The 12,343-nt window shown below is 55.2% G+C and overlaps 1 protein-coding gene across 1 annotated transcript in view; it reads right to left on the bottom strand.

Moving 5' to 3' along the window:
• The window catches only part of RELN (reelin), a 47,140-nt gene extending 44,761 nt beyond the window's left edge, over window positions 1-2,379 (bottom strand). Inside the window, 1 exon segment of the mRNA XM_078861133.1 lies at window positions 2,147-2,379. Within this exon segment, the coding sequence (XP_078717259.1) occupies window positions 2,147-2,357 (211 nt within the window). The 5' untranslated portion in view covers window positions 2,358-2,379.
• Between the last annotated feature and the right edge of the window lie 9,964 nt (window positions 2,380-12,343).

Below are 12,343 nucleotides of genomic sequence, written 5' to 3'. Positions count from 1 at the left end.
CCTGCTTCAATCACCCAGCCCCTGCTTCACTCACCCAGCCCCTGCTTCACTCACCCAGCCCCTGCTTCACTCACTCACCCAACCCCTGCTTCAATCACCCAGCCCCTGCTTCACTCACCCAGCCGCTGCTTCACTCACCCAGCCCCTGCTTCACTCACTCACCCAACCCCTGCTTCAATCACCCAGCCCCTGCTTCACTCACCCAGCCGCTGCTTCACTCACCCAGCCCCTGCTTCAATCACCCAGCCCCTGCTTCACTCACCCAGCCCCTGCTTCAATCACCCAGCCCCTGCTTCACTCACCCAGCCCATGCTTCACTCACCCAGCCCCTGCTTCAATCACCCAGCCCCTGCTTCACTCACCCAGCCCATGCTTCACTCACCCAGCCCCTGCTTCAATCACGCAGCCCCTGCTTCACTCACCCAGCCCCTGCTTCAATCACCCAGCCCCTGCTTCACTCACCCAGCCCCTGCTTCACTCACCCAGCCCCTGCTTCAATCACCCAGCCCCTGCTTCACTCACCCAGCCCCTGCTTCACTCACCCAGCCCCTGCTTCACTCACCCAGCCCCTGCTTCACTCACCCAGCCCCTGCTTCACTCACCCAGCCCCTGCTTCACTCACCCAGCCCCTGCTTCACTCACTCACCCAGCCCCTGCTTCACTCACCCAGCTCCTGCTTCACTCACCCAGCCCCTGCTTCACTCACCCAGCCCCTGCTTCACTCACCCAGCTCCTGCTTCACTCACCCAGCCCCTGCTTCACTCACCCAGCCCCTGCTTCACTCACTCACCCAGCCCCTGCTTCACTCACCCAGCTCCTGCTTCACTCACCCAGCCCATGCTTCACTCACCCAGCTCCTGCTTCACTCACCCAGCCCCTGCCTCACTCACTCACCCAGCCCCTGCTTCACTCACCCAGCCCCTGCTTCACTCACCCAGCTCCTGCTTCACTCACCCAGCCCCTGCTTCACTCACTCAGCCTCTGCTTCACTCACTCACTCAGCCCCTGCTTCACTCACCCACCCAGCCCCTGCGTCACCCACCCAGCCCCTGCTTCACTCACCCAGCCCCTACTTCACTCACCCAGCCCATGCTTCACTCACTCACCCAGCCAATGCTTCACTCACCCAGCCCATGCTTCACTCACTCACCCAGCCCATGCTTCACTCACCCAGCCCATGCTTCACTCACCCAGCCCATGCTTCACTCACCCAGCCCATGCTTCACTCACCTAGCCCCTGCTTCACTCACTCACCCAGCCCCTGCTTCACTCACCCAGCCCCTGCTTCACTCACTCACCCAGTCCCTGCTTCACTCACTCACCCAGCCCCTGCTTCACTCACCCAGCCCATGCTTCACTCACTCACCCAGCCCATGCTTCACTCACCCAGCCCCTGCTTCACTCACCCAGCCCCTGCTTCACTCACCCAGCCCCTGCTTCACTCACCCAGCTCTTGCTTCACTCACTCACCCAGCCCCTGCTTCACTCACCCAGCCCCTGCTTCACTCATTCACCCAGCCCCTGCTCACTCACTCACCCAGCCCCTGCTTCACTCACCCAGCCCCTGCTTCACTCACCCTGCCCCTGCTCACTCACTCACCCAGCCCCTGCTTCACTCACCCAGCCCCTGCTTCACTCACTCACCCAGCCCCTGCTTCACTCACCCAGCCCCTGCTTCACTCACCCTGCCCCTGCTCACTCACTCACCCAGCCACTGCTTCACTCACCCAGCCCCTGCTTCACTCACCCAGCCCATGCTTCACTCACCCAGCCCATGCTTCACTCACCCAGCCCCTGCTTCACTCACCCAGCCCCTGCTTCACTCACTCACCCAGCCCCTGCTTCACTCACCCAGCCCCTGCTGCACTCACCCAGCCCCTGCTCACTCACTCACCCAGCCCCTGCTTCACTCACTCACCCAGCCCCTGCTTCACTCACTCACCCAGCCCCTGCTTCACTCACTCACCCAGCCCCTGCTTCCCTCACTCACCCAGCCCCTGCTTCACTCACTCACCCAGCCCCTGCTTCACTCACTCACCCAGCCCCTGCTTCACTCACTCACCCAGCCCCTGCTTCACTCACTCACCCAGCCCCTGCTTCACTCATCCAGCCCCTGCTTCACTCACCCAGCCCCTGCTTCACTCACCTTGGTACTGCTGCCCCGGCTCGTACTGTGTTGGATTCCCCGCCACGTGCAGCGACATCAGCAGTTCCCCGGCGTCTCGCGCGCCCTCGGGCTCCCCGCCGTGCGAGCACATGAAGAAGTAGGGCGCCAACACAGGCGCCGGGGACTCGCTCTGCCTGGCGATCATCAGCAGGGCCACAGCCCCCAGCAGTCGGGCCCACGGGCCCCCCATGTGTCGGGGCACTCAGTCAGCCAGGCAAAGCCACGCACCCCCCCTGCCTCCACCTCCACGGTAGCAGTGGATGGAGACTCGTCTCGCTCACTCGGTGGTCGTTCGTGAAGATGCCGAGGATACGTCGGGGTGTTGGGGGTGAGTGGCGGAGGAGGAGGAGAGACTCGGGTGGTTGAGGAAGGTGGAGGTTGTCCGTGGAGAGTGTGGGGAGGGGGAGAGGATGGCCAGTGTGAGCTTCACGCTACCGCTGCCCGCAAAATCTCAGCCAATAACAGAAACCTGCAGTTCTCTCTCTCGCTCCACACACACAAATACAGCAATAGGCAAACAGACACAGACACAAATATCCCCCGTGTAGCCTAAATATACTGTAGGGGCAAGTGTCGTTAGCAAACACTCATGAAGGCCGGTACACGAGGTACTCATTTGAGGCTGAGACGACCTAGGGGAGGCCCAGGACCGATTCAGATAATCGTCACTGGAGCTCACTATGAGCGGGAATAGAACTAGGGTCTCCGGGTTCGTAGTAGCGCAGCACGCGAACCGATACACTACCGCTCCTTGCGCACACACAGACAGACACGCACGCACAGACAGACAGACACGCACACACAGACAGACACACAGACACGCACACACAGACAGACACGCACGCACACACAGACAGACACGCACGCACAGACAGACAGACACGCACGCACAGACAGACAGACAGACACGCACACACAGACAGACACGCACACACAGACAGACAGACACGCACGCACAGACAGACAGACACGCACGCACAGACAGACAGACACGCACACACAGACAGACAGACACGCACACACAGACAGACACGCACGTGTCGCCCCCACACGTGGATTGGGCGGTGTGGGTCGGGGTCCCTCCGGTCAGCTGGGTCATTGCCTGCCCCGCTCTGCACGTGGGGCTCACGGGGCCAGAAGCGTTCACTCTCTCTGCTCCCCGCCCAGCCGCCCTGCCAGCCAGCAACCTGCACTCACCCTGTACCCATCCTCCAATGCTATACTCATCAACCCACTCACTCGCCCACTCACCTGTCCTGCCACAGGTAGGCACCCATTGCCACTAAATGTACATATTGGGTGGGGACCTGGTTCCACAATAGAAACCTGGTGACTCCAAAAACAACAAAACTTTCACAAAACTATTTAAAAACTATTCTACAAGGTCAGGTTTCGAGTGGCAATGTCGTATACGAAATATAGCAACAAACCCAACCACTATTTCACTCACTCACCCAGCTCTCACTCACCCACTCAGCTCTCACTCACCCACTCACTCAACAAACCTGCACCGACTCAGCCACCAGGCACGAACTCTCCAGCACAGCTACCCCAAACCACTCACCCACTCGGCACTCACTCATCCCACCATCTCCCCCCTCCCCCATTGTTGTTCTTGTTTGACTGTGGAACATTGCCCCTCCCCACGTGTTTGCATTGTCCACGAGTAATTATTAACGCTCCCATCCAATAGAGCGACAACGCTGCATCTGTACTGTCCATGTGGACACACACAAACGCGCACGCTTTTTGATTAATTAATGTAACTAATTTATCCAGGAAAGCAAGCAACACAAAGTCGATTTTAGGAGGGCCCTGCTACTGCATTCGGGTGTTTTGTTATCAAGATTGATTAATTCAATTATTTACGAACGGGTTTATTATTATACCACGTGGGTTGAAAGTGGAAAACTCGGAGAAAACCCACGGCTTGCGCGAGGGGAAAACACTCAATACCCGTACAGACGGATACAGATGGAGATTAGTCCACATGCTGTATCGCCTTCTCCTGGCCAGGCAGGGTACGGCACCATCTCGACGCCCACGGGAAGGGAGTTTCACAGCCCATCTGTGTGTGATCCGCCAACCCTCGCTGCTGCCTCCACAGCGCTGGGTTAGTGACCCGTGCCTCGAACGACGACATCATTGTCGACGACATCACTGCCATCATTTCAGCGTGCACCCATCACTGCAGGGATGCACTGAGTGCAGTGATGCAACAATTAATTGATTACTTCATTGATTAATCGACTCGATGTATTAATCGATTAATATCGAGGGGGGAGGGACGGCGGGAGGGGGGGAAGGGGGAGGGACGGGGGGAGGGGGGAAGGGGGAGGAACGGGGGGAGGAGGGTAGGGAGGGGTAGAGGGAGGGGGGCCACACAATATCAAGCTTATTGAACAGGGCCCTATATAATTGATAATAAATCAATGTATTTCCTCTGCGAGACTCAATAAACTACAAATGTTTGGCGTCACGAGGGATCCCACAGTGTCCCGCTCCTGCCCGCGTCTCGCCCCCCCGTGCAGCCACTCACGTCTCAGTGATGGGACAGCGGCGAGAAACCAGGCATCTCGCTGAGATGTTCCCCCCGGGTAAAATCAATTTCTCTTTGCCGCGTTCTCCCGTGGAGTTTAGCGACCATCCCAATGGGATTTTTTTTTCATTCGGGCTAAAATTTCTGTTGTTTATCAGGTGTATGATTTTTAAACTGGGGCTCGCGTCACCCGTCGTGCTATTGCATATCGTAGACCGAATGAGAAGTACCCGGAGCGAATGAGCCAAAATGATCTGAGGTTTGCATCATACGATATTGATATTCGAAAAAAAAAGTTTTGTTCGCTGGCTGGCTGCCTGGCGGGAGGGACGGACGGTCGGTCACGTCCAAGGGACGCGTGGGCTGCTGCTTGGTCTGAGTTTGAACTGCGACCCCCCTCATCTACATGCCCCCTTACACACTCACCCTCTCGCCCCCCCCCCCCCCCCCCCCCTATCAGCTCCTCATCCCATCATCCTGTCTCATTCCCTAAACCCTCCACCTCCTCAACCCCTCATTAACCTCACCCTCTGATTCGCTCATCCCCTTGCCTTATCCCCTCGTTCCCACATCCTATCCTCACCTCCTCATCCCATGTCTTCACCTCCTCAATCCTTCATCTCTTTATCCCCTCGTCTCCATATCCCAACCCCACACCCCCAACTCTTCGCCGCCAGTGCAGGGTTTGTGTGTTGAGCAAACACAGGGGACACGGGGGGAGGGGCACGGGGTGGAGGGGAGGGGGCACGGGGGCGACACGGGGTGGTGGGGATTGCGACACGGGGTGGTGGGGGGGCGAGACGGGGTGGGGGGCGAGACGGGGTGGAGGCGCTGTAAACAAAGACAACATTTTTGTATAGCCTCTAACAGAATGTTGGGGCAAGTGCTGTCAGCGAGCAGCACCTATGAAGCCCGGCACGGCACACGAAGGGGTGGGTGGCCAACTCCACATCCGGCCGTCTTTGTCTCCCCAGTGCTGAAGTTTACACACATCCACAAAATTACTCATTTAATGCTGAATCGATCTTTGGGAGGCACTGAATCGGTTCACATCGAACTCGCCACTAATGTCTGCCGTGGCGAAGAATCAAACTCGGGTGGCCAGGTTCGTAACCACTGCGCCGCAGCTCGTCATACATACACACACCACACTCACCAACGCATTGACTCGCCAATTCACTCACCATTGTCTCGTATCCGTGTGTTTGTTTCCATCTGCCAGTCATGGCACCCGAGTCTGTCTCGTGACCTCCTTTCTACCAGCGATCCTTCGACACTTCACGTGGCCTCAAAGTGCACCTAGCCTGGCACAGGCGTCGTGGTGACGTCACCGCCACCTGGTGTTGTTTGTTTACATGCGTGACTGTCGCGTCCGTTGTTTGGATCCAGGCTGACACGTGCTGGCAATTTTCAATGAGCACGTGCTTGGAGTAGAAACGTGTGTTAAAAGTCCTATGTATCTTATCTATGCAGGGTTATGAATGAATTCATGAATGAAGAGTGAATGAATACACGCATAACCGAATGTATTTATCAATGAGTAAGTGTATGAGTGAATGAAATTACTGAGAATGAAGTGTAATTATGAGGACTGAATGAGAACATGCATGTCAGATAATTAGTGAGCGAGTTAGCCAATTAACGAATAAATTGGTGAATGAATAAAGGAACGAGTGAAATTGTTAAGTGAATGATTGAGCGACTGAATTATTGAGAAAATGCGTGAATTGAATCGACGAATGAATGAACAAATGAATCAACGCGGAACTTTGTGAATGAGTCATTCAGTAACGTGGAGCTTCATTGCCGTCGGCGTGAGGTCAGCGTGTAATCGTCTTCTGAACGAGGGGAAACAGCAGCGTTGGCCAGGGTGGGTGGAGGCGGGAAGGGGGGGGGGGTTCGAATGCTGGGGAGGGGGCGATTGGGGGCCTCATTAATCACACAGACCGGGGATTTAACTCCCGAGTGATCCACATCGACTCCCTCACTCTCGAGCCCTCCTCGTTCGTGAGGCGCACGTATTCCTCGCATCCCCCCAAGCAGGCCGCTTGCCTCCCCATCTACCCCCTTACTCACGAGCCCCCCCCCCTTTCCATCTTCAGTACCCCCTGCATCCCCTTTGCTTCCCCTATGCCCCCCTCCTCCCCCAGTGCATCTCCCTTACTTCCTCTGGAATCCCCATGCACCCCCTGTGCATTCCCTACACACCCCCTCACCTCCCCTCTTGCAACCCCGCATCTCCCCTATACCCCCACCCTCCTATACCCCCCCCCCCCACCCTCCTTGCATCATCCCCGTGGCCAGAAGCCCCTTGAGTGCCAATCCCCGGCCCCCTCGCGACTCCGCGCTTGGCGCTGGAGTCTCCTCGATGGGCACTCGGCAGCCCCAGTCGCGGGCGCCCCGCGTCTTCCGGGAGAATTCGAACAGGAATTCGTGTATGGAAGCAATAAAGGCGTTATTAATGACGGGGAGAGCGCACGCAGGATAGAGAGAGGGGGGTGGGAGGCAGAGAGCGAGCGAGCGTGCGGGGCGCGCACCCAGCTTTGACTCCCCGCCGTGCCACCTACGGCCACGTGTGGTTTACAGAGTCCGTCTTTTGAAACGATTTGGATTTATTGGCGGTGACGGTGTCGGGGGAGCAGTGCCCCCCCACCCCCACTTGACTTTTAGAAAGTTGGGGGAAGCGGCCAGCAGCCGCATGTTGTAGCCAATAAAGTTGCATTCTTCTTGGGTCCCCCACCACCACCACCACCGCCCAGCCAATTGCGAAAATCACTCCCACGCGACTGCAGCGGAACGCATCGACAACACGCGAGCCGAGCCGAGCGAGCGGCCCAAAACGATTCAGTGCGTGAATGAGTGGAGCGAACGAACACATTGGGAGGTTGAGCGAATGGACGGATTGGTGGGCCAACCTCGCTGGTGAACGAGTCGATGAGTGAATACGTGTGTAAATTAATCCTATTGAACATCTGTGAAAAATAGCTCGTCGGATTCCTCCAGTCTAAACGATTCTGATTCTGGATCGGTGAGTCTTGCGTTGGCACAAGCATGGGTATTGGAACCGAAACTCAATATATTCATCAATTACGCTATGGGCCTTAGAAGGTAGAAAATAATAGACGTTTCTGAAAATGTCCCTTTTTTGTTTTCTTTGAAGACCCGTCGCTTTAAACGTCATTAACGAATGTGTAGCCAACACTGTTGTAGAATCACCACTTGGGGGCAGTGACTGAGCCCTCGACTTTGGTCGTGGGAGTGGTGACCGCCAGGAGGCCACACAGCGACCCCTAGCGACCCGGCCACGCTCGCCCCCCAGCACGGGACGAAGCGCGCGATAATTAATCCGTGTTCTCCTCGGTCGCGCAGAGCGAAGTATGCCAGTTTAACACGTAGGCTTTCGCCTACGTGTTAATGAGTTAATGATGACGTCACCCTGCTGCTGCTCTATATAAGAAGGGGAGACACAGCAGAGCCTCACCATTCTGGCGAATTGCCCGATGATGCTGGATGCAATTACCAGCAAAACGTCGTACTCAAATTGTAAATTGTTGTGGTTTCACGCTTCAACACACCGGTGGGCTAAAGCAGTGAACTAATTGTCTTTTGTCAACGTGACACTTTTTTACTGATTGGCCGTGTCGGGTGGTGGAGGGTTACGACACATTTATAAATAACGCGATCTAAACCCAAAAACGTTGATTATGATTACGAAGTATGCCAGTCCAGGATTATTTTATAACACGGATGATCCCGTTTAGCCAGTGTCCCTGCTATTTTGCACGGGAGATCCGTGGTGCGTGAGTACAGAAACAACGACTTCGATAAGGCAGAGAATGAGTACAAGGTCCTTAAAGAATATTGCACTGTATTATATACTCGCCTTTTGCCCGTCCTAGGACGGGTGTGTTGCAGTAAATCTGAAACTTGCAAATTGCGTGTGCAATTTGTAAGGGCGTGGTGACACAGGCCTATTTAATTTTGAAGTAATATACCCTTCTTTATCTTATTCTTGGGTCTTTCGGTAAAGTCACGTATATAGGTTCAAAGAAAATAACAAAAAATAATAAATAAACAACTACGACGTTTCGCTCGCAACACAAGTACAGAAACAATGACTTCGTCGATGGCTTGTGTTGCGGTCTAAACTTCGTGGTTGTGAGTTGACGCTGAGAAGGGGGGAGGAGGCGATTCCCCCCCCCCGCCCCATGGGGAGTGACGTCACCCGCTCATGATTATTAATGAGGGGAGGGTCCATTTGGAAGACGTCACCTGTTCATGATTATTAATGAGGGGGGGGCTGGTCGACGTGGAGTGACGTCACGAGCGTTGCACACAGCCATTCATGGTTCATTATAGTAGGTAATAATAATGGGGGGGGGGGTGTCCATTTGGAGGACGTCACCAGCTCATGATTATTAATGAGGGGGACTGTTCGATGTGGAGTGGCGTTTCGAGCGTTAAGCACAGACATTCCTGGGTGATGATGATTCTGACAATCTCAACACATTCATCAATGGCGCTGCTGTAAAATGAAACGTGTGCAATGAGTTCATGTTTAAGGCCACAGTGTTATTGACGAATGTCTAGTTTTTAGGTTTATTGGTCCTGCCTACGCAGCAGAATATCCCCGAATGTTTCACTGCTTCGCGTGTTTACACAGGAAAGCGTCACCCAGTCTCGTTTCCAAAAGGGCCCTGTCACGTATTGCCAGTAGCGGTGGAGGGCGAGTATTGCTGTATATAGATTAAAATTGAGTAATGAGCGGTTCATATTTAAAATCTTGACCAGGCCGTGGACCTACACCGGCCTGAAACTAAACTATGTATTTTATGTGACCAGGTAAGGCCCACTAAGCTACATAGTTAGTTTTCAGAAGCGACCTGGTCACGCTAGCCCAATGAAATGACTTACCAGATGGAAAAATACAGCAGCCAAACACTGTACTCTAAACGCACGTTTATAAATTTGCCTTCGTCACTTCAACTTCCACCGTGAAGCAGACGGTCCCTGTCATTCACAGCTAACACCCCCGCGGTATGAGTCAGGTCGGCCGCTGAAATCAAACCGTGAACCGTTCGCAACAAGCGACGAAGGCGCTACCCTGGGCCCCGTCTCACGGTCCTGAAAGCATCACGCCCAACTGCGCCCACCGGGGGGGGCAATGCTGGCACCTTCCAAGCCCACACAATCTCACCACACTGTCCCTGTTCACCAAACCACACCTACCTCACCACACCTGTTCACAATACCATACCTGGCCACCATACCAAACAACACCTGTTTACCAAACAGTTGCGAGTGGCTAGCTAGGTAGGGCCAGTACCGTTAGACTAATACGGGTAGCGAGTTGGTTACGTTTGGAACTATTAGTAATGGCTAGTGGGTCAGTGGGAGGGAAAGTTCTCGTGCCTGGCGATTGTGTTTCGGGGCAAGGCTCGTTGTTTGCGTCTCTGCTTGCCCGCCGGTCGATCCACGCTCACAGCGCCACCTCGCGACTCGGTCGCAACTCCGCGTGCGTGCCGCCAGAGGGCGCTACACTTTCACGCTGGGGTGCCCGCTCGGGTACTGTCGGAGTACTGTAGGAGTACTGTGTGTACTGTGTACTGCAAGTCGTTCCAAACTGAGCCAAGGCCTTCGACACAGTGTGGCGCATAGATAGATGTCAACCCATACGGTTTACCCCGTATTCTTGTAGAGGGAAATTGAGTTTTCAGGTCCAAACGGCGTATAGCCGTTTCAGTACGGGCAACGCAATTTTCGGTCTATTTTCGTTTCTCCCTTGTGACTTTGTAGGATGGACGTTGAGCTTTATAAGGGCATGGGGTGACCAATAAGGTCTGAATTGGTCTGTAATAAGGTAGGGACTGATTAGAGGTTGACAAGTATGGTGGGGGGCCTGTCGAGAATGGTGGATGTTTTTGTCTGTCCATAAACGTTCATGAACATCGCACGACAATTCCATGATGGGATGCGTGCCAGGGTTCGGCATGACGTTGTCTTCCGATCCCTTCCCAGTCACCGATGGAGTCGGGGCTTCACGTCTTCGGTACCACATTATCCGGCCACGCTTTCCGACTCCAAGCCAGGACCAAAGTGCAGGAGGTAGTGACTCGAGACTGCCTTTGTAGATGTCTGTGGGTTCTGACTTAGAAACGCAGTTCAATTATGAACCGCGTCTCCATTGCATTCGATAACGTCGGTGCCATCAAGAAGACAGGTCGTGCACCAGCCTGCCCCAGGGAAGCAGTGCGTGGAACCAGTACTGTGACATCCACTAGACATGTGAAAAAGAGCTTCATAGCTCATCGGATTCCTCCAGCATAAATACATATTCTGTGGAAGAGCATCTCATCGCTGACGCTGTTTCCTTATTTGGCAGCCAACCTCCCCAGAGCCACGCACGTGGATGTATGAACTTCTTTCGCACCGTACGCAGCGGATGACGAGGTGAATGCCGGAATCTCCGAGGCAAGCAGCGTAGCCTTTTACAGCCTGGGGCCAGCAATGCCGCAGCCAAGAGACATTAGTAGCCTTTGAACCAAGCTCACAGTCTACAAAGCAGTCGCAGTCCTACGACCCACCCTACTGCATGCCTCCCCCGACACTTGGGACAGGACACGCCCGCCGTGCCGAGAGGCCGAATCATCATGACCACGGCGTGCTCGGGGAGGCGCTGCCTCGAGATCGAATGGCAGGGAAGAGATCAAGACGGAGGTCCTCGCCACGGCAGACTAGCACTGATGGGGAAAGGCGCAGATGTAGCCAGGAGGCCTGACAATCACCTCACAAAGAAGCGTTCTTACTGAGGTGAGGGATGGAACGCGCCAGGGCCGCCCATAGGGAGGTACGGAGTCACCCGACGCCTTCCAACTCAACCGGACGCATTACATCTGACACCGTGACATTGAAGCGCGGGGACCCCCTCAAATCGCGGGGCCCGGGGCGGTCGCCACGATTCCCTGTACCCAAGGGACGGTTCTGGAAAGCACTTTCATGTTTGTGCAAGCGAACGCTTCCAATGTCACCCTTTAAATCCTCCCTCATGTCCCGAGACACGGGAGAGCCTTGCAATGGGACTGCTCCACATGCCGCAGTCCCCTACACACAAGGGCGCTCGCCACACGGGCAGAGAACGATGGAGGCTAAGAGAGGTCCGCAAATCAAGATTGGAAAATGATTCCCTCACGGTCTCAAATCGTTTGTCGGGCGTGCGGCAGCCGCTTCTTTCGCGCCCGGATTGGCCTCCCCACCTCCGGACTCACCACCACCGCCATCATCACCATCACCGCCACCGCCACCATCACCACCGCCATCATCACCACCGCCACCATCACCACCGCCACCATCATCACCGCCACCATCATCATCACCGCCACAACCACCACCACCATCATCGCCACCGCCGCCACCCGAGCCGTGGGTCCCGTCACGATGTTCGTCGACGAAAATGGAGCGTGTTGACAACTGCGTACATCGGTCTACGCACAACACCGCGCATGTCTTTAACACCGTGTGTGTGGCCTTCGTTGGTGTTCGCTAGCAGCACTTGCCTCTAAAAAGCCTGCCAAGGCTCCCTACGGAGGGGATCTTCGTGTAAAACGCCGTGCGCGCCGTGCCACAGATTCTGCTCTCGC

The sequence above is a fragment of the Lampetra fluviatilis genome, chromosome 11 (genome assembly GCF_964198595.1).
Source record: "Lampetra fluviatilis chromosome 11, kcLamFluv1.1, whole genome shotgun sequence".
Classification (NCBI taxonomy): domain Eukaryota; kingdom Metazoa; phylum Chordata; class Hyperoartia; order Petromyzontiformes; family Petromyzontidae; genus Lampetra; species Lampetra fluviatilis.
Note: the sequence above shows the minus strand (reverse complement) of the source record. Positions and strands in the feature narration are given on the sequence as shown.